This window comes from Nelumbo nucifera, chromosome 2 (assembly GCF_055504915.1).
Source record: "Nelumbo nucifera cultivar China Antique chromosome 2, China Antique-T2T, whole genome shotgun sequence".
Taxonomy (NCBI): domain Eukaryota; kingdom Viridiplantae; phylum Streptophyta; class Magnoliopsida; order Proteales; family Nelumbonaceae; genus Nelumbo; species Nelumbo nucifera.
The window spans coordinates 27,721,881-27,749,842 of NC_142650.1; the positions used below are offsets into that span (position 1 = coordinate 27,721,881).

General features: G+C 34.5%; 1 protein-coding gene across 4 annotated transcripts in view; it reads right to left on the reverse strand.

Moving 5' to 3' along the window:
• The window catches only part of LOC104586119 (RabGAP/TBC domain-containing protein), a 29,625-nt gene extending 3,102 nt beyond the window's left edge, over positions 1 to 26,523 (reverse strand). The window contains exons 1-14 of one of the 4 annotated variants that reach the window (XM_010243253.3): positions 26,164 to 26,444; positions 24,780 to 24,953; positions 24,598 to 24,676; positions 24,398 to 24,505; positions 21,183 to 21,267; positions 14,955 to 15,009; positions 14,151 to 14,555; positions 10,435 to 10,515; positions 4,667 to 4,726; positions 4,244 to 4,342; positions 4,038 to 4,148; positions 1,633 to 1,704; positions 1,388 to 1,504; positions 772 to 921 (exon numbers count right to left, since the gene is read on the reverse strand). In XM_010243253.3, coding sequence (XP_010241555.1) covers positions 772 to 921; positions 1,388 to 1,504; positions 1,633 to 1,704; positions 4,038 to 4,148; positions 4,244 to 4,342; positions 4,667 to 4,726; positions 10,435 to 10,515; positions 14,151 to 14,555; positions 14,955 to 15,009; positions 21,183 to 21,267; positions 24,398 to 24,505; positions 24,598 to 24,676; positions 24,780 to 24,953; positions 26,164 to 26,244 — 1,677 coding nt within the window. In that variant the 5' untranslated portion in view covers positions 26,245 to 26,444. Of the gene's footprint in view, positions 1 to 771; positions 922 to 1,387; positions 1,505 to 1,632; positions 1,705 to 4,037; positions 4,149 to 4,243; positions 4,343 to 4,666; positions 4,727 to 10,434; positions 10,552 to 14,150; positions 14,556 to 14,954; positions 15,010 to 21,182; positions 21,268 to 24,397; positions 24,506 to 24,597; positions 24,677 to 24,779; positions 24,954 to 26,163 lie in introns of all 4 variants that reach the window. The other 3 variants (XM_010243252.3, XM_088897717.1, XM_010243254.3) reach the window with 3 other exon arrangements.
• Positions 26,524 to 27,962: the final 1,439 nt, after the last annotated feature.

Genomic DNA, 27,962 nt, shown 5'->3' on the forward strand with positions numbered 1-27,962 from the left:
AATATTTACATGAACATGCCATTATAATAGATAGAAGAATCAATACCACCATAGTTCAGCTTAAGTTCTTTATAACAATTTGGCTTAATGCTCAGGTTAATTCTACCAATTGGTGTACAGTGGACCGATTGGTATAGCTGATTCTACCAAGGCAGAAGTTGGCTGTACTTACAGGGATCCGATTAATCAACAGACTGGACATTCAGAACCTCTCCATTGAAGGCAACTCAGCAAACACCATAAAATGGTTAGGAAAGCAGGAGGCTGGACCATGGAGACTCAGCCACTTTCTGGCAGAGGCAAGGGACTTATTGGCTTCTTCAAATGCAAATCTGTTCTGGATTACAAGGGAATTTAATGCTATTGCAGATGGGTTAGAAAAACTAGGTTCTCTTCTAGAGGAATTATACTGTGATAAACTTCCTCCTGTGTAATTTTTAGAGGTCTGACCCCTGTTTGTTTTGTACACCTCCTTGTGTACCCTCTCTTTTTTCAACGAATTCAGTTACTTTTCTCAAAAAAAAAAAATGCTCAGGTTAATTCTCAAGCCACAAAACTGATCAGCCAAGCCAACCTGGCATCTATTCATTGACAGCCCTAGTTGATAAATCAAGACTATGATATTTCTAAGAAATCATGGCATATGTCCGAAACTCCAAATAAAAGTGCAAGAAAAACAATATGATGGAGCATAACATGTTTGTAATACAAGCTCTCAAGCATAAAATTAGATGCCTGGTGTGCACAAAAAGATTTAGTCATATCACAGACCTTTGATAATGCAAAGAGCTGGGAATGCATTCCATTTTGGTCACGGTTAAAATTGGGACCAAGACGCTCCATCAGCGCAACGAAACACCAAAATGACTCAGATTCATCCTTCATTACATATAATATTGGAGACAAGAGATCACTCATACCCTATAAAATTGGGAAAAAATAAACCACAATCAACTGAATGACCAAATCTGAATGGCAAGATTATATATAGAATAATTGAGAGAATAGCTCAACGCTTTATTGCAATTGATAAAATTAAAAAAATATGCCCAAATGCAAGTAACAATATCTGGACAAGAAAGTTGAAACTAGGCAGTATTAGAGGGTAGGAGAATAAAAGAAATGGAAAAGTTAGAGAAAACAGAATTTTGAGAAATAATATAAACTTCAATGGAGTTAGTTATCCTTAAAAAAGCATATATTATATACACATATACATTCATACATAAATATACACAAATTTGGATCAATAGCTAAACATTGTGCAATCATTCACTGTTGCACTAATTTGCTTATACTAAAACAGGAGAATTTATAGTCATTAACAGAATAATCTATTATGTAACTTTAAAACACTTGGTCACTACCAATATGATCAAGCACTTACTTGACAATAACCAAGATCAAAGTTGTAGAATGAGTACGTCAGAAGTATGTCATGTAAAAGCGCCACATTTGTATTGTCATCTCCATCGTAGAAAGAAATAGATCTATCGGTTCTTACCTTGGAACATAATAAAACATGTAATTAACAGCTTATAATTTAATCCTGACTTATCCTTGGAATATTATTGAACAAGTTAAAAAGGTATATGGATCTATAAACAAGGTTACAGTTAAACTCAGCAGTACCACATCCTTCTCAATAAGGCCTTTCCTCTCCCTGAACTTTGTAAACCTTTTAGCCTGTGCTGGAGAGATGCTCTGAAGAAGAAAAACTGGAATGTATGATAATCCTCATATATAAAATAAAACCAAAAAATTTTCAACCACATTTTTAAATGTAACAAACGAATCAAGTCAGACAAAGTTGATAGGCCTTATTTTCAAGATACATGACATGGCTTGAAGTAGTAAGAAATTAAGAGATCATAATTTAACAATGGATATGGCACTAAACAGAATGGAATGGTGAAACAGGGTTCATGTAGCCAACCCCATATAGCTGGGATGAGGCTTAGATGATGATGATGATGGCAATCGATTTAGAAAGATGAAGTAAATGACTATTCAACTACATCACATATGGCAGTGAAAATAGAAAAATTGAGGTGACCAGATACAGTTCATTTCAGATTATAGTAGAAGATCCAAAATTGGGAGATTTGATTTCTAAGCAACAGAGTAATGCTACGACAAAGAAGGGAGGAAAAAGAAATGAAACAAAATGAAAATAAAATAGTAACAACCTCTACAAATCAGAAGTTCTAATAAAATTGTGCAGCAACAGGAGATAAATAGAAAGATTAAATAATGAAAATGCATGGCCGGTGTCCAAGATTACAGAATCCATGTAAGGACACAAAAAATTAACAATGTCACTTAAAAAAAAAGTCACTTTCATGGCATCCCAAAATTTCTTAATTGCATAGTACTAAAAATAATCTAACTTACCAAAAAAAATTCTTTTTTCATTACCATACCTCAAACTTCAAGGCAAAAGGTTACAGATATCAGCAGAATCACTACTTGGAATTTCAAATAACATAACAACTACTTGAATTTCAAATAACATAAAAAACAGTGCTGACCAATTCAACAAACTTTCCTATTTTATTTTGAAGTGGGTTTTGTTGGAAATTAAATGGGCCGTTGCATGGCCCATGCACGTGGCATCAGCTAATGAGAGCCTGTAACATGCATCCTTACCCGAGGCACTTTGAGGTGCATGCAAGCTAGTATGTGGTCCCCCTTGATGTGTGTCCTCACACAAGGAAATTCTGGGATCTGTAGCCCTAACTTACAACGCTCAAAAATATTCAGGAAGCCATGCAAATTTACATGGCAACCCTTGGTTATAAATAGGGGACTTGGTCTCCTAAAAAAGGACTTTTGGCCCTCATTCCTTTTCATTCCCAGCTCTTCAGAACTTCAGCTCTCACCAGCATTCTCTTCCCAACCTTCAAAGCTCACAAACTTACCTTAGCCTATTGGTTTACAATATGAGGCCTAAATACAATTCTGTATTAGGACCTACGTGTGGGTCTATGGTTGGGAATCAGGTGGGGCTGCCCCGTCCAGATAACCTGTAAATGCAAATATGCTGACAGTAGCAGAGCTCAGGGATGCATCAGTTGCACTTACTTTGCTCGAGTGTTCTATTTAATTTGATTTCATTAGAATTTCATTCTTAACTCTAAGTTTTATCTTGACAAATTGTCTATTACTCTGAGATTGGTTATCTTGCAACCCAATTTCACTATATTTAAGGTTTTTCCATTTTGGAAAGTCTATAAATAATAAAATGGGAATTTTGTGGTTTGCCCCACCTCATAAATTTTTATTGGTCTTCTGGTTTTATTTACTAAAACCCCAACCTATGATACAGTACTCCCCCTCCCCCCGTATTTTGATATATTCCTCCACCAGTCAGCTGTCACCATTCTCAACTGTACATATTTTATGAAGTGGGGAAATCAATAAAAACCCCTAATAAAATTATACAACCAAAACCTGAGAACTGAGCTAAATGAACCACTAGAGAAGGATATAATAGCTCTACTTATACAGGATGAGCTGTCCTTCTATAATGGATTCCTTGAGTCTTTCCTCTAGGTAAACCATACACAATCTTATTGGCTGATCTAGGAATCCATACTACAGCATTTTCAATCTGGAAGCAAGATCTCAAAGGTACTGCTGTTCATTCTGGTCTTCAATTCTAAATGAATGCAGTGAGCTTAGTTTTCTTCACTTCAAAGAAAAGCTGGGATAAACCATTATCCAAGACATCAATTTCTCTCCTTGGTTATAACTACCATGACTAAGTCAAACAGATGCATTCATATAAGAAACTTGAAAAGAAGGTAGGAGTACATCCAACAAAGTAGGGTGTGCAAGCATTATGCAGTGCCATACTTGGAGCAAAACAGAAGAGTGAAGTGTAGTGAAAGGTGTCATCTTTTATTTTCTTTTATGATCCATAATGATAGATTTTCTGATTATTTTGCAGAATCTGATATTTGCTCTAGATGCCAACTTAATGCACATAATAAAATGAATATACAATTAAAAATACTTCAGATACAATAGTGAACCTGCCACTGGTGCTTTATTGTCTCATATTCTGATTTTTTAATTGAAGCAAGATACTCCCTCTCAGCATATGTTGAATCATATTTATGGTACCCCAACAAAAATTTCCATATCTGTAACCAACAAAACAATTGTCAAGTTTAGCATGAATTCAAAAAGGGAACAAACATATGAGAAAGAATCTGAACAGAGACACACAAATACAGACCTCATTCCGTAGTTCATGCTCAATTCCCCCATAAAATATTCTCTTTTTTAGAGCCTTTGAATCCATAACTCTTCCTTCAGAATCCAAAAAAGTGGTCCACTGCATAGGACCCACTGGTAAGTTTAAGAACTTCCATGTTTGCAGAAATTTCCAGGCCAGAGCAAAAATATGACACCAGTAACTCAATTTATATATGAAGTGCAATGCTAAGCATACAAATTTGATCTCTTGCATGCCTCAGATATGCAACATACACCACACATCAGGAATTAAGATGGTGTCAATAACTTTCCTCTTTTTTGATCAATTGCTAAAACCATCCCATATATTACCTGGTGGATTTATAATCCATGATTTTATGACTAACAAATTGATAGTGTCAATAATGGAAACATACTGGAACTAAGGATAGACAACCCATACCTCTTCAGGTCCTAAAGGAGGCTGTCGTGGTTTCCCCCACACAAGTGCCAACTTATCAAACTGCCAAAAGACAACAAGACGATATAAATAATTTGATCTGAAACAGAACACAAGGAGTTCCAAGGATCCATCACATGTAAAAAGAAGAAGAAAATTTATTTTTTTTTAAGAAAAAAAAAGAACCTTGAAACAAACTCAGTTTAAAACCCCTGTATAAGTGTGCAAAAGTCTTCCTTCAGAAAAGGTATAATAAACCACCTGAATGCTTAACAATTGCACTCATAACCATCATCAGCAAAGTGCCATTCATCTAAAACACTATACATTTTGCTCTAGTACTAGAAATGCTATGTTGAACCAACTAAATGATCAACCATGGGAAACACACCCTTCAGAAAAAAACTATTCTATGAAAAGTACATATTTTAATTCTCTCAACATGTCCAGCTCCAACAAAAGTTTTATATCTTTGCCTTTATGTCTTCCTAATTTCCTAAAATCCTAATTCTCCCTTCCCAAGTAATCACTGCCCACACAAATTTCTCTCCTCAACAAATTATAACAATCCACAAATTCAATTGGCAATAGAAGTCACTCTCAAAAACACAAGTTTTTACTGGAAGAGCATACACTCATTGTGCCTTTTAGGAGAATACTTTGCCACTATTTGTATTTTATTTTCTCTTCTTGGAAAGAAATGAAGTTCAACCCAGTGTTTTAAAACAAGGATCAAAATATTAATATGCTATGCCCGGTATCATATCTGTATTGGTGGACCCCAAAACGCATGGATACACTGACACGATAAAATATTGGGGGCTTATAAGCATCCTTATAATGCTTATAAAATAAAAAATAAAAGAAACAATGGGTACTGGCCATATCAATACACACTGATACCCACTTGAGAGTATCGGGTGTATTGATATTTTGATCCTTGTTTTAAAACCCAACCTGAAGGTTGGACCATTTCCCCTCTTGTTTAACGGGTCAGCAGTTCAACCTTCCAGCTCAATGGATCAATCAATAATCTCATCAATATAAAACATTCAAAAAAAATGGTATAAAAACACAGTAACCCCCATAAGGGTAAGAGGGATCAACAGGCCATTGATCAAGTCATCTGAACCGGGATTGTGACTGGGTCACTGCTCTAACCAGACAGGTCAATGACAAATTGAAAACAGTGGTTCAACCAATACTGTGTATTTGAGTCTTTAACAGTATTCTGCTATTTCTTTTACTCTTTGTGAGGACCCAAAAGAGTATTTTAATACACATACAAAAATTGAAAAGCAGAAGTAGAATTTTTTTTCTTTTTATTCTAATCACAATATATATTTGTACAGAAATATATGCAATTTTTTTCTTTAAACACAAAGAAACAAGTATCATATGCATTTCAGTTTTTTGAACTGAAACCATATTAAATCTGATTTTCTACCCTGCTGTTCAAGGTTCAAAGTATTGGAAAAGCTAAGTGTATCGGAAAGACAAATTTAGACAGATCAGAGATACACCTTGGATACACATGGATACAAACGAAAAATTAAAATACGCATAGAAAAGCATGAAAACACTATAGACCCTCCACTAAATCACAAAATACATAAATAACATTAAATAGAAGGCCTAAATGAGATATATATGCATAAAAATCACATGCTTTACTGATTTTTATGAAAAAAAAAGGAAATTGTCAAAAACTCACCATGAGTTTTCAGCATTTCTCTTAAACTCACCACAATTTTTCAAAATGTCTAAAAGTCACCGTTGTCACTGACTTGATGTTAAAGAGACTAACAGCTATTAATATATTACCATTTTAACCTTCATAGAAAAATATAAAATATATACATATATTTTAATATTTAGATATGACAAAAAAAGGAAAAAGTTCAAAAAATATTTTCAAATATAAAATACATAAAAACACAGAAATTGGAAAAAAATATAAAAAATTATAGAAGTTTCACACAAAATAAAAAGTCATTTTCAAATTATAGAAACTATAGAATTTGAAAAACAAAATTAGAAAATAAAAATTGTAGAAAAAACAGCAAAAATTATAGAAAATCACAGAAATTGCAAATAAATTAAAAAAATACAGAAAATTTTATAGATTGTAGAAAATAGAAAAATGTAAAAAAAAAAAAGAAAATTGAAAAATGAAAAAGACCCTTTTCCTCTAACTCACCATTCAAGGGTGATTTGGTCATAAAAATTGTTATTTATGCTGATATGGACACCTCTGTTAAGAAACATTAACGGTGTACTAACGGAAGGTGAGTTTTGGAAAATAAAAACTTACTGACATGGTGAGTTTTAGAAGTTTTGAAAAGTTGTGGTGAGTTTAAGAGAAATGCTGAAAAGTCATGGTGAGTTTTAGACAATTTCCCAAAAAAAATATCATAATCAACATACGGGAACACAAGGGTATTCTCTAATAAGGTTATAACTACAAAATATAACCCTAATAATTATTTAATGAAACATTTTCTGTAACTTTTTAAACAATTATTTATTTATTATGCAAACAATTATTTTGTTTTTTATTCCAAAAATTATAACAAAAATAAATAAATAAATAAATATGTAACAAAAAATAACTCTATGGATATGATAGATCATCCGTAGATTTACAACATAGTAAATATTATGGTTAGATCAAGGATTAAAATATCGACATGATACACCCGATACAGGGCATATCGTATCGGTATCGGTAGGGGAGGGTATGAGATACGCCATGACTGGCACTGTGTCGTACAAGTCGTGCGTATCGATCCAATACGCCACCGTATCGGTGCGTATCGCACAGTATCGGCCGATACGCACTGATACAGAGGCGTATCGAACTCAAGTTTAACAAAAAAGTGCTTCACTAGAAAAAGGGATTTAACATGATTCAATCCCTGAAACCCGAGTCGCCTAGCGTCCAGGAGCGCAAGGATCTTAACCATCAAGCCACCTCCTATTTCGTGATAACAAGTGAAATAAATTATCTTTTATAAAAATTAATTCTTACATTTAATCTAAACAAATAATATATTCAATAACTCCAAGTACAAATTAAAAATAATAATATTCAAAATTATCATTTTATAAATCAATAAAATAAATAATTTATCAAATCCACATATATACAAATGATTTTTAATTTCAATAAATTTATACAAATAAAAATATTATTAACAGAATAACTATTTTAATACTTAGAATTATTTATGTAGACTTGATAAATTATAATAATTATTTTATTAATTATTAATTATTAATTTAATTTACATTAAATAACAATTTATTTATTATTTACAAAGATAAAATATTGTTTACAAAAATAAAAATTAATTTTTATTTTAAAAATCATAAAAATAAAAATAGTAATAATGGAATAATTATTTTAGTAATTAAAATTTATGAATTTTCATATGATATGCATCTTCAAAATTTTAATAGATTCGATATATTTTAATTTAAGATTATATTTTTTTATAAATTATTAATTGATATTTTCATTTACATTTTATATAAACATATTTATTGTTTACAAAAATAGAAGTATTATTTACTGAACATTTACAAATTAATTTTTAGTTGATTTTTTTGTTGATGTTAAAAATTGAAAATAGTAAATAAAAATAATTGATATAATAATTCAAATATAATGGTTGCTTATGTTTTGTGCCTTGGATTTTAATAAAAACAAAATTTGATGCATTATCAATAAAATTGTATAATATCTATTCATCTTATATCAATGGTAATATATTTCTTCATATATACCATTAAATTATACAATTCCTATGTATTTATGAATTATTTATAGTTATTTTGACACTAAACTTGAAGTTATTAATATAATTATTGAATTTGTACGCATTTCCTTAGCGTATCCAAGCATTTCGATATATGCCCGTATCTGTATATGCTGTATATGTATCCAAGTTGTCCAATATGATACCCGATACCGATACTTTAATCCTGGGGTTAGATCACACCAAAAATTAGAAAAAATAAATAAATATTTTTATTCTAAAAGTTAAAAAAATTAAAAAATAAATGTTTCACAAGAAATTTAAATAGATCTATGAATATGGTAAATCATCCATTGATCTGAAACATAGTAAATAGTTATGGTTAATCACACAAATAATTAGAAAAAAAAATAAATATTTTTTATTCTAAAAACTACAAAAAAATTAAAAATAAATAAATATTTCACAATAAATTTCAGTAGATCTATGGATATAGTAGATCATCCATAGATCTACAACACAATAAATCTTTATGTTAGATCATACTAAAAAATGAAAAAAATAAATATTTTTTATTCCAAAAATTACAAAAATAAAAAAAAAAGAATATTTTACAAATAGTTTCAATAAATCTATGGATATCGTAGATCATCCATAGATCTATGACATAATTATCCTTCATGGGTAGATTAAACCAAAAATATAAAATTATTTTTTTTGTTATTTTATATTTTTCTGAATTTACTTAAAAAATTACATAGATCTATTTAAAGCACAGAAAAATATAGGATTTTCAATACAAGGAGAGTATATCAATGTATATAAAAGCATTTCCAATCATCAAAACAAAAATAAAAAAATAAAAAAACACAAAATATTGCAGCATATTATCAAATAAATTGAAAAAATACCTATTATTGCAATTTTTGAAAAAAGTTAAAAAAACTTCAAAAAAAATTGAGTTTTGGAGGTTGTTTTTGGGTATTTTTTAACGATCATGCATCCCAAGAATGTGTAGGGATGATATTGTGAGTTTGGGATAGAAAGCAGGCTTTTGGAGAGAGTTAGAAGCCTTCTTTCTCAAAGGTTTTTTAATTCGTCTTTTGCCTATATAGGAAAGTCATACTGTATCAGCCGATACACCCTGATACGGCTACGATATGGTCACGATACACCCTGATACGGTCACGATACGAGGTCAGCACGAGAAGAAGACAAGATACAAAGGATTTTGTAGTGTTTCCCGTGCCAACCCCTTAAGGATACGATATGTATCAGTCAATACAGGCTGATACATTGCGAAATTTTGAACCTTGCTGCTGTTTCTTCCCTTTCCAGAAGGTCTAAAATGTTCCTTTTGCAGAAATCACTTGGGGAAAGATGTGGACACAGAGAGAAATTTTATGTTGAAATTTCGTAGGTGTCAAAATTATAGGAATATTTATTGATTCAATCACTTAATTACAGAACTTGAGAAGTAAAGCATGTAATGAGACTCACCACAACTTGGTCAAGCAGTATAGAATTCAATCTGGAATCCTACAGCACATCAAATCAACTGATGTCATCCCATTTGGGCTCTTAGTTGAACCTTTATTAGCATTTAGTTGGGCCATGTGATCACTAGAAATTTCCATGACCAAGTGACCATTTTCATAAAATGTATCCTATATAATATCCTAAGAAATTATGATAACAACAAGCTTGAAACTTATTAAGCATGTCCATTGCAACTAGATCACCTCAATGTTCCATAAATAATTCTCACATCTTCCCTATACACTTAAACAATATATAAATAGTGCTTACATTTATGAAGATGAAGGATCATAACCAGTTACCTATATTCTAGTTAAAATGCATAAATTATGACTCTAGATCAGAAGAGAAAATAAGCTCTCTTTGATGTCTTTATAACCTAGTGTTCCAAATTTATTAAAAACATCATACTCAAAACAAAACATACATAGTCATACTACTTAAATAAAACTAAAGGCCCCTTCCAAATACCTCCTTACAATTGACAAGCTCAAAAGTTCCCACTTTGGTGGCAGCTTCTTCACCATGGTTTTGTTTCTTACATGGAATTTTCTGTTTAACAAGGGCAGAGGTCTGCATCAGACAGTCCTGGAGTATAAGTTTGTAATTTTATTAACAATCAAATCATGCAATTATAATGAGTTAAAATGAAGAGGAATAAGCTTTTAATGGACCGAAATCCAATAGACAGTTAAATTTGGCTCATAATCGATGGGTGATGTGAATGGAACTTTGGTACCCATAGCCTTCCATCTTCATAATGGTTCCTTGAGAATGAGAGTTTCTCATGACACTAAGTTGTTATCCTAAAAAGTGAATCCTTAGCAAAATAAGCAACCCATCAACACCTGCCATCCAACAGCTAATTCCCTGTACTTACTGTATCCCATTACAAATATAGAGATCATGATAGAAGGTCTAAGGTACAAGCATAGGCTAATCAACGAAATTCAGTTGAAGCCACAATCCTTGTAAAATGCCTATGTTGAGAATAAATGCACACTCTAATTTTATGATATGAGAGCATTTTGCTTGAAGACCAGCTCAACAACTTAGACAAATCATGATCGCTAGAACCATAAGGTCTCTAAGAAAAATATACAAATGCAATTCCTTATCTTGACAGCATATAATTAAGGGTTTACTAGCTTCACTAGTATCATCATCATCGTGGTCAGAACCTTCAACAAATGTCTTTCTTTTTCTTTTGATAGTTAAAAATGCATCAAATTTCACCCTATGTAGCATGTTTTACATGTTTGATCAGGTAGAATTGGTCCATAAGAAAAAAAAAAGGGGGAAGAAGAAATTCACCAAGTAATTCAATAGAGAACTTTGTTTAGCCTCAGGCTCCAGAAACTAATCAAAACAAGCCACTGTGTTCTTGTTCATCCACTCTCCCATGTTCTATCTTCTAAGAGAACCTTAAACCTCCTATGATTTGAGAGGTAATTGGATGGATGTAAAAAGGCATATTTGTCCCAAGGGCAGGAAACTAATCCTTGTTAAGAGTAGCTTAGGTGAACCCAACAAAGAAAAGTGCCGCTTGGTTGCATGGTCCATAAAAGTCTACAGCATTTTGCTCCCAGTGAAATCCCTCTACAATTCTTTGCTTGGTCCTTCAGTTTTGGATCTCTCCCTTTGAAATGGATTTGGGAGGCCCACATCCCATCAAAAATTTCATTCTTTAAGTGGACTGGCACTTAGACAAAATCTTGACTGTCAATCACTTCATATCTAGAGGGAAGACCATGGACAACCAATGCAGTCTTTGTGGAATTAAAAAAGAAAAGTCTTTCTCTTTCTAATTATTGCAATATATATATATATATGAAGTATATATCAGGTTCTTCCCTTTTGCCATATATCAATATAATCCATTACACCATATATTAAAAAAAAGGCATGTTATTTAATTACAAGAACAAAATGGAGCAATATTAGTTAATAAGCAGGATTCATTAGCAATTGTGCACCTCAATATTACATCTTGTCATGATTCATGCAAGGTAATTCAGAAAATGCCATCAGACAAAACATTGGTGTAGGTAGCTCATTTTCTTAATGATATAGAAAAACTTTTGTTGCCAACTTCACTGAAACTAGATGGACTCCTAGCAATTTGGATTGGAGGGAAGGACCTTTGTATACTGGCAGCTCTTCACCTACTTGTTTTTTTGAATTAGAGGATCATTGTCATTACAAATTTTCAACTTATGAAAACTACTTTTTGACATGTATTAATACAAATGCTGCCACCTAAGGGTGTCAATGGACTGGTTTTGGATTGGACCCTGTCCAAACCATAACCAATTTGGACGGATGGGACAGACCAACAAGGCATATTGAATTGGACCAGTCCTGACTTAATGGTCCAAAGTGTTTATTGGATTGGATTGGACCTAATCCATCTGTAATGAATTTATATTGGATTGGGTTGGATTGAGCCACTATCTGGTCCATTGATAGAAGATAAGAATATAGGTTCCAATGGACCAGGTTTCGGTTAGAATTAATCTAAATTAAAACAAATTTGAACAGACTGGACGGTCCAGACATTGTATTGGACCAATCCAAAATGGTCCAAAATATTCATTGGATTGGATTGGACCTGATCCATTTGTAATGGACTCGCATTAGACTGGGTCGGATTTAACCAAATCCAATCCAGTTGACACCCCTACTGCCACCCATTCTCAAGATGTGCCTAAATCTTAAAACTCTATATCATGCACATATGACATCAAACTAATATATTCTATGCTATCAAGATACAGAAAACCAGCAGTATACTCGGGACGTATTGGTCATGGAGACTCGACAAGGGCAGAAATTAAAGCAGTCTTACATGGGTTAAGATTGGAAAAGAATATAAGGTACTAAAAACATCATAGTGGAGGGAGATTCCAATGTTGTAGTGGGATGGCCAAGGAATAAAGAAGCAGGAACATGGATATTTAGATACACATTAAAGGAAATCAGATTATTGTAAGAAGAATCGGTCATCACTTTCCAGTGGATCCCTAGATGTGCAAACAGTATAGATGATGCCTTAGGCAGACAAGGGATAAACAGCATGTAATACTTTGTTAGCTTGATGTAATACTTTGTTAGGAGAGGTAACAGCTCGTGCCTCTCCATGGGTTGCCTGTAATGATTTAACTTCTTGATCTGTTCATTAATAAAATCATTTCCATTTATCAAAAAATAAATAAATACTCTCATCATGAACAGAGAGAGAGAGAGAGAGAACCAACACGGACATGGATACAGAAAACAGGTTATGAGACTCCTTTTCCTAAAACTCCAGACACATACAGATATAAGTATTAAATATAATATGCTTATATCATGCTTTATATTTAAGTTTTTTAAGCTAAGTGTCGTTTCTCTTTGATTAAATTTCTAAGATACATAGATTTTTTATGTTGCATTATTGTTAAAATTTACCATTTTGTATATTTTAAAGTGTTAATGCTATAGAGTATATCTAGAAATGTCCAGGTGGTATCTGATGTTGTATTCAGTACCATCATGTCTATACCAGTGCAACAGACATGTATAGGAATCTGGGTATCATAAAATATATTACATCTAACTCAAATTGTGATTACTGTAAATATATTTACCAACTACAGATCGTCAGGATCAAGGTTCTAAATATTGGCACAGGCTGATACGCCCTACCGGCATATTGGCCTGTGTCGGTGGTTTTTTTTTATGTTTTACTTAGTTTTTTTTTCGAAATCGGTTCAGAGGGGCCGCTTTAAGGCCCGGATACCCTCTGAACCAGTGGCTGACCCGATACAACCCCTGTAGGGGCGTACCAGGAAGCCACTGGCACGATACATATCAGGCCGATACGGGCTGATACGTATCAATACTTTGAACCTTGGTCAGGATAAAACTTTGTTGAGTACTATATTCTTTTCTTGTGAATAAAAAATGTGAGAAGTAAAGAGATGTGCACAAAAGGTCGGGATCGTTACTCAATTAAAAGTTTTTACTCGTCAGAGAGAGAGAGAGAGAGAGAGAGAGAGATGTGCACAAAAAGAGCTGCATAGCCCACTATGGTCTAAACATCACTGGCATTCACCATGGTATGAATTATATGTAAACGAATATCAGAACAATTCTTATTAAAATAGTGATATTTGAGAAAATTAACAAAGGGAACAAAATATTACCTCCAGGGGATCAGAAGCCACAGGAGCTTCATCTGGAACTTTTACTATGTCATTAGACCTTCCATCATGAACACTACTTGGAAGTGACTGAAACTCATTCTTTCTTTCAAAAGCACCATAGTTGTCGCCATGAATTTCACGAAGGAGTTGTGATGTTGTTTCGCGAGCATACTTTGTCAGAAGTGAAAATTTCTCTAGTACTTGAATTGAGAGATCATGAGCAGGATCATGAACCTTTTGCCTGCTCCTCTCACTATATAGAGACGCACTTGGACTTCCATCACATGAATCCCTGTCAGTCCTCCCTGAGCTTTCAGCAAAAGGAGATGGACTTGCTGGAACAAGTGTTGATGGACTATTTGCAACAGAAACAGCCCTTGGCAACTCCAAAGAAGACAAGCTCTTCTGCAATAACATTTGCAAAAACAGGAACAAAGAAAACATATTACATAAGACAGCCATTTCCTTTTAGTCATTCCACCATTTAGTAAATAAAAGCCAACATAATAATGTCGACTCTGAAACCTAGCACTATGAATGCCAAAAAATGCTTTGAAGACAAGCCCTGGACCTGCTGGCCTGGACTATCTACTCTAAGTTATAAAACAATGAATGGAATATCTTAGGAATTATCAAATGCAGAATCTCATAAAATCTCGACCATAAAAGCTGTTTAATGGGACAATACATCATTTTGGTGTATGACTTTCAAGGACACAATTGAACCACTTTATGCAGCACCTTTTTTTAGCTTACGAACAGAAAGATAATATAATACCAAACCAAAAACAATCAAATTTGCACCTGGAGAGGATCCTGAAAATCGTTCACAAGAAAAGCATTTGCATCATCTGCAGACCTGGAAATACAACTCTCCATAAGAAACTAACAAAATCTAGTCCAGTAGATGCACTGATCATTTGTGCTCAGAATCCACAAGCTCATTGTGCATGCAATTATTACATTAACACTAAAAACTCAATAATAATTAACTTGTTACAGCACAAATTTCCCAAGTTAAACAATTGTCTCACTAACAATAATAAATTACAGATATTACCACTATTGTAGTAAAAAGAAACAAAAGTAATTGGAGTATATGGATGCTGCTATTGTTAGAAGTATTTGGGGGGAGGGTGAGGTCGGATGGAAAGCAAAAATGGCTGTGGGTAGTGCAGGGGGTTTGTTGACTCTTTGGGATCCCTCTATCTGCAGTCTTATTTCTTCTCATGTCGGAAACCTTTCAGTATCATTGGTGCTGAAATTTACTAATGATAAGGTCTGTCAGGTTAGAAATGTCTATGGCCCTACAGATAGAAGTCGCCGAAATGAGTTTTGGGAGGAATTGGCAGGGGTGAGGGCCAATTTGTCTATCCCTTGGGTGATTGGAGGTGATTTTAATGTTTATCTTTCTGCTGAAGAAAAGAACACCAAAGGTAGGAGATCTAGAGAGATGCTCCAGTTTGCAGACTTTATTAACAGCTTTGATCTGATGGATCTTCCTCTTCAGGGTAGTCGGTCCACCTGGACGAATAACCAATATTCTCCTACCTTAGTGAGACTAGATAGATTCTTGGTCTCTCCAAGTTGGGAGGAACTGTTTCGTGATTTTAGACAGGTTGCTCTCCCTAGACCAGTTTCTGACCACTATCCAATCCAGTTGATTTGTGGTTTTCGAGACAAAGTCAAAGCCCCGTTCAAGATGGAGAGCTCCTGGTTTGAAGATGTGAATTTTACTCAAGTTTTGATGGTTGTGTGGAGAGGTTTGCAGGTGGAAGGTACTTGTTCTTATATCTTGGCAAGAAAACTTGGTGTAGTTAAAGAGAAATTAAAACTCTGGAAGAAGGAAAATTCTTTGAAGTCAAAAACTGAAAAGTGAGCCCTATTATCATTGAGGAAGTTGATTCAGCTGAAGAGGTTGGCCCTATTTCCGAGGAAAGCAGGCTTAAAAGATCCCAAGCAAAGCTAAGGTATGACAAATTGGCAGTGGAGGATGAAATTAAGTGGAGGCAGAGGGCTAAAGTGAGGTGGCTGAAAGAAAGGGACAAAAATACCCACTTTTTTCATAAGATGCCAAATACCAGACTGAGAGTCTCTTCTATTTCTGAGCTGGAGTGGGAAGGAAAGATTGGGGAATCTGATGCTGATATAAAGGTGGTGGCAACAAGTTTTTAAAAAAAACTCTACACAGAATCTTGGGCTTTTAGACCTTTCCCCAGAAATTTCCCATTTAAGCAGTTAAGTGGAGATCAGAAGTTATTCATTGAGAGGCCTTTCTCAGAGGAGGAAATTAAAGCTGTTATTTCCATTGCTAGCGGCTGATAAATCGCCTGGTCCAGATGGCCTTACCAATCTGTTCTACATTAAATGCTGGGACACTGTAAAGCAAGACATTATGAATGTTTTTCAGGCTTTTTATAAGATTCTGGCTAAAGTCCTTGCTGAGAGAATGAAAGGGGTGTTAGGAAGTGTTATTTCAAATAATCAAAGTGCCTTTGTCCCTGGTAGGCTGATGCTTAATTTGGTCCTCATTGCAAATGAATTAATTCACTCAAGAAGAAGAGAAGGAGTTCCAGGTTTAATTTGTAAGCTAGATATTGAGAAGGCTTATGATCATGTTAACTGGAGGTGCATTGATTTGGTTCTGCAACATATGAATTTTGGGCAGAAATGGAGAAATTGGATCAAAGTCTGCACAACCTCTCCTAAGTTCTTAGTCTTGATTAATGGCCAATCAGCAGGTTTTTTTGAAAGTTCTAGGGGGCTGAGGCAGGGTGACCCTCTTTCTCCTTTGCTTTTTATCTGTGTGATGGAAATCCTCACCTTGTTTTGTAAGAGGGCAGCTGATGCTGGCAGTTGGGAAGGCTTTTCTATTTGTCCGAGGGGGGAAGGTCAATATTCTCTAGTTTGCTGATGATACTTTGTGCTTTGTAGATGCTTCTCCGTCCCAGTTGGAACTCATTCTTGGAATCTTAGTCTGGTTTGAGGTGGTTTCTAGGCTAAAGGTGAATTTGAACAAAAGCTATATCATTCCAGTGGGGCAGGTTTGTAACTTAGAGGAGTGTGCTGTGGTATTGGCTTGTAAGACTAATTTTCTTCCTGTGAAGTATTTGGGTCTGCCTTTGGGGGCTAATTGGCTTTCTTCTTCGATTTGGGATCCAATCATTGAAAGATTGGAGAAGAAATTATCATCTTGGAAGGCTAAATACCTCTCTTTTGGAGGAAGGGTAACCTTGATAAAAAGTACTCTCTCAAATCTGCCAACTTATTTCCTGTCCCTGATCCCTATCCCAATTGGAGTTGCTAAAAGATTGGAGCAGCTTTAGAGGAATTTCCTTTGGAGGGGCTGGGAGGAGGATAACAGGGTTCATCTAGTTAATTGGGATCAAGTTTCTCTTCCTAAAGCTGAAGGTGGTCTAGGAATAAGGAAATTGAAGAATTTTAATATTACTCTCTTGTGCAAGTGGATTTGGAGATTCTTCACTGAGAGGAATGCTTGCTAAAAAGTATGGGGTAGATTGGGGAAACTGGAGAATCAGAGCTCCCCCTCCAAATTGGGGCAATTCTCTGTGGAAAGGAATTATGAAAATTTTTCCTATTTTCTAGGAAGGAATTTCTGTGAATGTGGGTAAAGGTGATAGAACAAAATTCTGGAAGGATAAGTGGTGTTTGGATGGCCCCCTTGCTGGCTCCTTCCCTTACCTTTTTAGGTGTGCTGTCAACCAAGAGGCTACTGTGGCTGATTACTTCTCTTTGCTTGAGGATTCAGTGTCTCGGTCCCCTCTCTTAAGGAGGAATTTGTTTGATTGGGAACTGGATGAATTTTTGGAGCTGATGACTCTCCTTCATAAGCAGAAGATTGATGTGCTTGGGGTTGATAAGTGGTGCTGGAAATGGAAGCCAGATGGTGTTTTTTCTGTGAAGTTCATGGCTGCTAAATTATGTAGTGTGGGGCATACTGATTTCCCAGCTACACAGATTTGGAATTCTATGAGCCCCTCAAAATCTAATTTTCTGGTTTGAACGATGGCCCTAGACAAATGCCTTTCCAGGTCTATTCTGTTGAGGAGAGGCATTCAAATTCTGGATTCAGCTTGTGTTCTTTGTGGGACTGCTACAGAAACTACAGATCATTTATGTCTTCACTGTCCATTCTCCTTTCAGATTTGGATGCATTTTCTCAAAGCATTGGGTGCTAGGTGGGTCATGCCAAGATCAGTTAAGGAACACCTTTGTACTTGGAAGTTAAAGGGTCTAAGTAAGAGAGGAAAGCTGATGTGGAAGACAATCCCAGCTGCTGTTTTGTGGTCCATTTGGGCTGAAAGGAATAGTAGAGTTTTCTGTAATAGATCTAAAGGTCTTGATGATGTAATTCAGAGAGCTGTGGGCAAGCTGATTTCTTGGATTTCCATTTCTGGGGAGTTCAGAGATCTTAGCTTGCCCGTTTTGTTTCAGTCTTGCTCCTGGTGGAGATTGTAATCCTGGCTGCTCTTCAGACTGCCTTCTTGGGTCTGAATTTCTGTTTGTTTTTGTTTTTGTGTTGAATAAAATTACATTACCTTTTACAAAAAAAAAATATCACATACCATTCTTATTATTTTAACAATATACTAGCGGAGGGGCCCTGCGTTGCAGGGGCTCGCTCATAAATTATCAGGCTCGAGCTCGATTCGAATTAGAGACTTGAGATCGAGCTCAAGCTCGGAAGTTCGAGCTCGGCTACCTTTGATTGCAGGTCTGTCGAGCAGCTGAGGTGCCGAGCCAAGGTCTCCCTCAATTGCTGAGATGACAAACCAAGGTCTCCCTCAGTTGCTGAAGTGTCGAGCTGAGGTTTCCCTAGCAGGCGAGGTGTCGAGCTAAGGTCTCCCTTAGTTGACAAGGTGCCAAGCTGAGGTCTCCCTCAGTTGTCGAGGTGCTGAGCCAAGATCTCCCTTAGTGACTGAGGTGCCGAGCCGAGGTCTCTCTTAGTGGTCAAGGTGTCGTCTAGCTCGAGCTTGATTCGAATTAGAGACTTGAGCTTGAGATTAGAAGTTCGAGCTCGGCTCGGCTCGAGCTCAGAGGTCTCCCTCAGTTGGAGAGAGTGTGTCATTCTTGTAATTTATAAGGGGAGAGAGAGAGAGAGATGGCATTCTTGTAATTTGTAAGAAAAAGAGAGAGAGTGGCATTCTTGTAGTTTGAAAGAAAAAAAAAAAGCAAGAGAGAGAGGGAGAGTTGGTAGAGAGTGGCATTCTTGTAATTTCTATGAAAAAAGACAAAAAATATTGTTAAATTCCATTTCCCTCATCCTCAGGCCTTCTTACGTACACATTTCAGCTTAATATATTTATATAGATTATGAATTCGTAGATGTCAAGGTGCCCAGGTAAATTCTAGGCAATAGTGAGGAAACTAGTTGCCTAGGTGATAAGAATCTTATAAAATAAAGAACAAATTTTAGGTTAGTTCCCTAGTTTTATATGCCAAAAAGCATGCACATTAATTGAAATAAAATTCTTTTTATTAAGAACATTAAATTTCCTCTAGAAACATTGAAAATCATCATATCTAAAAGAAAATTGTCTTTTAGTATAATATATTTAAATACCATCTAAAAGACGGTAGTATTTAAATATATTAATTTCAATATATACAAAAATAACACCAATATAATTAGTATTTAACAAAACATTTTCATATCAAAATAGCAACTAAAGATAGCTATAACTTTATATAATAAAACTTAAGATAGAGAACAAGGGAAAAAACAAGGGGTTGAGCCGCTGCTTTACTAAATATAAATTTCTATCCTTATCCTTCTCATCTTTCTTTATTTTTCTCTCCTCAAAACCGTTAGATCTTTTAAATTACAATATTCAAACCTTAAAACAAAAAAAAAAATGATATATGCATATACATATATTATATAATAGAATGTATTAAGACGGACACCTAGGTAGGCATCTTATCACTTAGACGGACACCTAGCTGCTAATAATATGCAGTCAGGGCGTTCAAGTAATATGCCCAACCAAGGGTGCCTAGTCACCCTTGACAATTATGTATGCTCTAACCTGCAGCTCAACCCATTTAAGTCAACACCATCACATCTGTGGTTAGTAAAATCATATACAGCAAAAAAGTTATATGGAAACACTTATAACATTATAGTACAGTAAAGATTTGGTCGTACATTACTATCAAAAAAAAGGCCATACACAACATAATAAAAAAGTCAGCCAAAAATGACCTTTATGGCCAAAACCTTTCTCTTTTAAAACAATACCTAGTGAAAATTTTGGCAAAATCATATGTTAAATATACAATCATTCATAATATAAGTATATTGTGAATTAGAAAAGAATACTTTAAATTTAATGTTATGCATTTTTAACCAATACTTTAAAAGGACTGATGTCTTCCTAGTTTTGAAAATTCCTACACTCAATATGCTTTATTTCAAAAGGCCATATATACATGTATTGTATGCAAATTTATTTCAAAATTGACTGGAAGATATCAGCAGAAGTAATTAGTAAATAAACTACAAGGGAAAACAATGGGAAATGAAAACGGAATAACAAGAAAAATTTGAGAAAATAATAAGAATATACTAAATGAACATTTAAAAATAGCATATAAAAGACTCAATTTCTATGATATTTCAAATACAGGTACTAATCCAAAAGAAAGTGAAACCAGATACCTCCAAACCCTCTTGTACAAGAATTGGTTGTTTTTGTTAAGTTGTTTTTTGGAACTTATTTCAGTCATAATTGCTGGGAAAAGTTAATACTTCATAACTATCAAGCTTTATGCCCATCAACACAGTGGCAACATGGAAAGGCCTCTCAGGCCAATAGTATTGGATGTTTATCCCCAAAATTTTAGGCATTCTGGATCAACTATATACCGAAACTATAATTGTTTCAACCTGGGCTGGCCAGTTTAGTCTCATTTATATTTGGTTAGTGAGAGGACTTGCATCAAAACCCAAATAATCAAGAAATACATCAGTAATAACAGGAAACAAAACCAGAACAAAGAGAAACCAACCTCACAAGAAAAGCATGTTCTTTTAATGTAGCAAGGAACTCACGAACACCACCATTGTAGAAGTATAGAGGAGGAAATGCAAGTCCTGCAGAAGACTTCTGGTTATCCATTTTCACATTAAAACCCGGTGCCATTGATTACAACAAATGACCAAAACCTAAATAACCAACTTCTAGATGCATGAACAAAATGCAGCCCAATAGGAACAAGAAGCAACAGTACAATGTCAAGTACAATAAAATGTCTAAATTAATAAGGTATTAGAAAATGGTTCAAGGTTGGATTGGCATGGGAATACAGAGGCTAACAGGCAAGCACAAAAAGTGATCAAACTTGATCTTCTCTCTGGTATTTTATTCCAGTAAGGAAATTACCCAATGCAGGTCTTGGCTATCTGGAATCTTAGCAAGGGTGGCTCTCAGAATAATAGTATTTTAGTGTGTAAAAATATAAGATGTTATGAGAAATCAAAAGCACAACTCTTATAACAAGACAGATTAGGAATGTAATTGAGGGCATATTATGATAGTTTCCTGACTGAGAAACAACAATTTTTATATACAAATCTGGGATATATATAACCAGATTGTTACTGCTGTTATAATCTCAGACAGAAACAGAATCATCATCATCTAAGCCTTGTCCCAAATATATGGGGTTGGCTGCATGAATCCTGTTTCACCATTCCCCTGTGTTCAGTGCCATATCTATCATTAAATTCTTGGTGTTTAAATCATTTCTTTCTACCTCCACTCAAGTCCTTTTCAGTCAGAACCCTAGCTCCTCTAGCTCCTTCAAGTTGTAACAGATCACTTTTCCTAATGGATGCTGTAGATGGTCTTCTATAGACATGACCAAACCATACCAATCTACTTTTTCTCCTTTTATCACCTGTCGGAGCTACTCCTAAGTTCCTTCCTATGGTTTCATTTCTGACCCTGTCCTTTCTAGATCAGACAGAAACAGAATAGTAGTTAAAAACTTAAAATTGTCAATGAAAACACAAATTGAGTTCATAGAAAAAGGGTGGGTTTTTACATTGTACCCGGAACCATGTAGAACTGTACATTGAAGTGTTAGGTAGGAAGTTAGGAACAACTACTATTTATCCCAGCTGGCACATGTATGTGCATGTGCATGTGTATATGTGTATACTGTATACTAGCAGAAGGGCACATGCTAGACACGTGTATCTAATGTGAAAATATATATATATATAATAGTAAAAATTATTAATATGAAAGATAATTTGTTAAAATAAAGCCAAGAAAAAAAAAGTCACATTATGAAAATTTAATTTTTTTTCATAATCCTAATGTACAAAGATTACTACAACTTCAAAGAATAATTGATTACATGATAATTGTTCTAATCAATAATTGTCAATAATATACAACAAAAAAAAACAAAATCTAGAGAGTGGATAAATCACTTTCGTTACATTAAAAAAATAATGTTATAATAAAGTAAAAATAAAAATATAATAATGATTTATTTTGCTATCTTAAAAATATAATAATGAATTGGGCAAACATTGTTTGTCTTTTAGATTTTACTTTCCCGTAAGATTTTCTCTTGGCAGCTACAAAAGCAGAAATTGTGTCACTTGACATTAAATAAGAATAAAAATATACACAATGAGAGATAAGGTTTTAGTACATTAACTGGTTTGAACCTAGTATGTGTTGGAGTTTGAGGCTTAGTTTTAACCCCAAAAAAAAAAAAGTTTAGATAGTGGTGGAAACAAAAAAACAGATCTCATGCTTAGAAGCAATATAGTGACAATTATACCAAGAAAATAAAAATGTTGTTTCTCTAGGAAATTGGCATATAGCAATGATTATCTACTATCACCCTCTTTCTCTAAGAAATTAGCAAAACATTGTTTCTTTTATTACAACCATTTAGACCAAAAGTTGTCAATATTAATGCCAAGCTTGCCATGCATAAATTCTGAACCATACCCGACCCATTAACAGCCCTAAATATTGGGCTAATAATAGTTTGTTAGTAAATTATCTCTAAATAAATAAATAATTAAATAAATTAAATAAATTAAATTTTATATATAATAACTTATTTAATTTAATAAAATAAATAATGAACAAATAAAAGTTTATTTGGACGGGAAAGGTAATAGGCTATCCTGAACCAGATCCAACCCATTAACAATCCTAAATATTTGGGGGGGGGGGGGAGGGGGGGAGAAAGGAGGAGGGGGAGGAAAAGAATCGGATGAGAGAGAAGAAAGAGATGAATTTCATTGTTTTTGTTTTATATGGTGGGTGGTGGCATGACCGTAAATAGTTAGATATTCAATAACAAATATGAAAGGGGGAGAAAGTATCATGATTACATTTGTCTTATAAGATGGTATTATTGTAAATAATTAGAAATTTAGTGGCATATTATATAGATATATTGATGCATAGATAATTAATAGAGAACAAATTTTAGAAATTTATAAGGGCAAATTGGAAAACAAAAATTACATCATGGACGAAAAGAGAGTGTGACACTCTTTCTTCTATTATAGGTATATGGATACATATACCCATACACAATTTCTTTTATCTCCTAATGCCAAAAGCCAAAAGCATTATTATGTGTTTTCTGTACAACTACTTCCATGGAATCACCCTGCAATGTTTACAAATTGATCATTCTTCCTCCAATTAAAAGGAGAGAAGTTCATTCAGATTTAAATTGATCCACTTAATATTCACTATTAAGTGGAATCACCCTGCATGTATTCACTATTACAAATGGAATATCATTGCAAGTTCAAGGATTACCTATCCAGGCCTCATTTTTTCTCTAACTTAATATTGCCTGTCTGTCCACTCTCCATTGCCCTCCCATGCATGCCCATTCAACTCCCCTATATCTTTATTTAGAATTTTTTTAATCCATTCATATTCTTCTCAAATTTTCCTCAAATTCCATATTTCCATCATCAATTACTATTTATGTACATCTCAGTAACATTACAAATCTAGTTAAATCTATGCAACCACCAAGAAAATCACTTTCATGCCCAAAAAAAATCCCAAAGAAAAATTCACAAACAAATCAGAAAGCAATTTTTCTAAAACATACTCAGAATCCTCACAATTTATCTCCAATATCAGAAAAAAAAAAAGTAAACCAAGACCAGATTGTAACAACAAATTATATAGAAAGTATAATTAACAAGAAAATAGCCATCAGCTTACCTGATGATAATACAACAATTATGTATTGCCAACCAAGGGTAGGAGTATGTCGTCGTATGGATCGTACATCAGTGAATGGCACAGGCCTAATTGTATATAGATTCCTATCTGTATGGCAAAAAAAAAAGATACAACCATGAAATAACAACTCAGCAACAACAATATCCACTTTACTTACAACATCACATTTTTTATCTGACCTCTCTCAGCTGACCTAACATTTGAATTTTGTCTTGTTAAATCATTCCCACTTGGAGTCGCTTTGTAAGGAATCCATGTCTGCCACAACCCAAATACAACAATTAATATAAAAAAGGGGGAAAATAAAAGTTATGAATTGATGAATTAGTGGAAAACCACAAAAGAGGATGAAACGTATTACCATGAAAAGAGAAGAACCTTGCTTGATTAGTCGTAGCCGTCCACTTATCCTTTCAGATGCATATTGGGTTGGATGAATTGTTACATTATCCTTCTGATAAACAACTTGAGCTCTGTCAGCTTCATTCATTACAGTTCTTCCCCCACTACCATTCTGTGAAATACTTGTTGATCCCTTCAATAAATGGAGAAGAAAAATCAAAAGTTAATAAATAAAAATGATGCAGAACACAAGGTATGTGTTTGGTTCCGTTTACATTTACTGAGTAAACGGTGCCACATAGGCGCCCCATCAGCAAAGGCCTCATTAATTGCATCCGTACATATCGATGTTTGCTTTTCTGTGCGCCTCTCCCGTTTCAGGAAGCTTCATTTTGGAACCTCTTGAAACAGATATGCGTTTATTGACACTTTGCTGATGTGGTGCCTAATGGCACCTATGTGTCCTAAATGCCCTCATTAATTGCTTTTCTCGGTTTTGCAGCCACACAAGTACAAAACGTTTACTCAATAAATGTAAACGGAACCAAACACCCTAAAGGTGTATATTGTCAATCATTACATTTTTTAAGCTCAAAGCAACAGTATAGCATTCTTGCTTTCATTTGTAAAGACATTATTGGTCACTTTATGGCAAGTGTAATGGTACCTAAAGCCCTAGGGAGTTCTAACATTCATGGTGCATTTGAATTAAATCTCATATTCATGCCAGTATACTTTGGAGGCCACCACTCCCTGGGATCTATTACCATAACTGCGATGGGTCTACTCAAGATTTTGCCGCTAGTGCTGGTTCTGGTTACGAGTGAGATATCCGGGACAGCTTCAGCAGCTTATTCTAGCTTATTCTGACCAGGGTCCATGTCATCTTTATCCTCTTACCTGAGATTATAACTTGTACCCATTCTAAAATGTTCGAGCATTACTAAAAGCTTTCCTAGACTTCACATGGCCACTGATTCACAATTGCAATCAATTGTTTGATTCCCAGAAATGCTTGACGTCGGTACATGTTTTATATGCTTTACGAGATATCTTCCACCAAATTGGATGTAGGAGATAGTTGCATTGTTCTTGAAAACAGGCGATGTAATAGAGCAGAAAATATATTTAGGAGTTAGGACTTCTATAGGAATCGATCTCGGTTTTTTTTTTTCTTGTTAACAAATTTTCTTCCATTTTTGCAAAAATCTGCTCTGGGCAAATTAATGATTAAAAAAAGATCTTCTATCGGAAATTAACCTGCACGGATTGGATAAACCGCAATACAATTCGAATTTAAGAGTTTTCTTAGACCTATTTCGAATTCGATGAGAAATTCGAACATTACCGGAAATCCTAAAAGGGAACCACAATTGTGGTGGAGATCAGAAGAGATCAGTTACCTGCTGTTGAGACGCCGCATAATCGGCATCATCGGACAAATCGTGCGATTCCCCTTCCTGCATCGTTGACGATTCACTCATCAGAGAAGAAGCGAAGAGAGTAGACCTGATCGATTATCTTCGCGACGAAGGAAGAGGAGGGAGTAGGGGCTGAAATGAAAGTTCAGGGATTTTTTGTATAAAACAGAAAACTTTTGTGCTGGCAGTTCGTTGCGTGGCGTTGATAGCGTTGTGTCTTGGGCGGCAGGATGGCGGGAGTCCGACTCGTTGAAGTTCTACTCGTAGCACCGGCCGAATGCGATGAGTTCACTTTTCCTAAGACGTGGTTCTCAGCTTGGGCATTAAACCATAAATCAGTAAATCACGGCCTTCGATCTATTGTTGTGGCCCCCATCTTTATGTCACTTCATCTAATCTAAGATTGGTCACAGCAGTAACCGAAGGCCATGACGAATTTACGATACACCATGTCAGTCAGTTCTGATCACGTGGGCGTGGCGATGCACTCATATTCCAATGTACTGGACCAGTCGTAACATGCCACATTATCATAATATAAGTTCGGGGAGTACGAATCACCTGCCAACAAAACACGTTCCAACCTTCTACTAACATTATCCGCAAACGGAGCGGATTGAATCCGATCCAATACTATTCATATCGGATTCAATCGGATCTGATAAAACTCGATCTAAATTTAAATCCTATCGAATCTTCGGATCTGATTTTATCTAATTTATTTTCTTTAAAAATTAATAAACTATTAAAAGAAAAAATAAAACATACCAATTTAAATAAAGAAAAAATATATAAGTACTTTTTAATTAGTTTCATCATATATATACATGTTTCTATAGAAAATAAATAATATAATAAAGTTATAAAAATATAATATAAATAATATATTTATAAATAACATATATATGTATTATATATATTTATATTTATAAATATAAAACACATTGAATCAGATGGGATAGGAGATAATCCAAATCCGATCCGATTTTTAGGATTCAATCCAATCTGATCTAAAGATTTGACCGCGGGTGATCCAAATTCGATCAAATAAGATCAGATCTCTGATCGAATAGGATCAATGATCCAATCCATTTGCACTCCTAAACGGGTCCCACTTTTATAATGGGTTCCGGTCTCATGGTGAGATATGCAATATTAGATCAAGTTAGTAGAAGGTTAGAACGTGTTTTGCTGGCCAAAGATCCCAACTCAATTTGAGGCAATCTCCTTGTATCGCTAGTCCCCTCAACAAAAAAAAAAAAAAAAACACTAAAATAATCATAAAAAAGTTATCCATACACTGATGTTCCCATCGAACCAAAAGCAGGATCTGCTCCTCACAAATAGGCGCCTCACAAGCACATCCACCGTGCATTAGGAACATCTCCCGTGAATAATAACTAATAAGTACGGGAGATGTTCCCAATGCATGGTAGGATGTGGTCTCATTGAACCAAGCTCCGTTCATTTTTCTGCTTTCATTTTTATTAGAGCAAATTTCTTAAAATACCCCTAAGTAGAAAATTGACTAACTTTACTCATATTATTTACATATTGTCTTAAAGCATCCCTAACCTCCCATAATATAACTGATATATTTTTCAAAAAATTCTAAAATACCCTTTTCTTCTTTTCACTTTCTTCTTGCATATCAAACTCACCCCAATCCTCTGTTTTTTCCACCATATGAGAGAATTGGATATCTTTTCACTCTCCCTTCTTTTTTAAAACTCCTACCTTCATCATTCTCTAAATCCAGGCCATTCGGTTGTGGTTCTCAT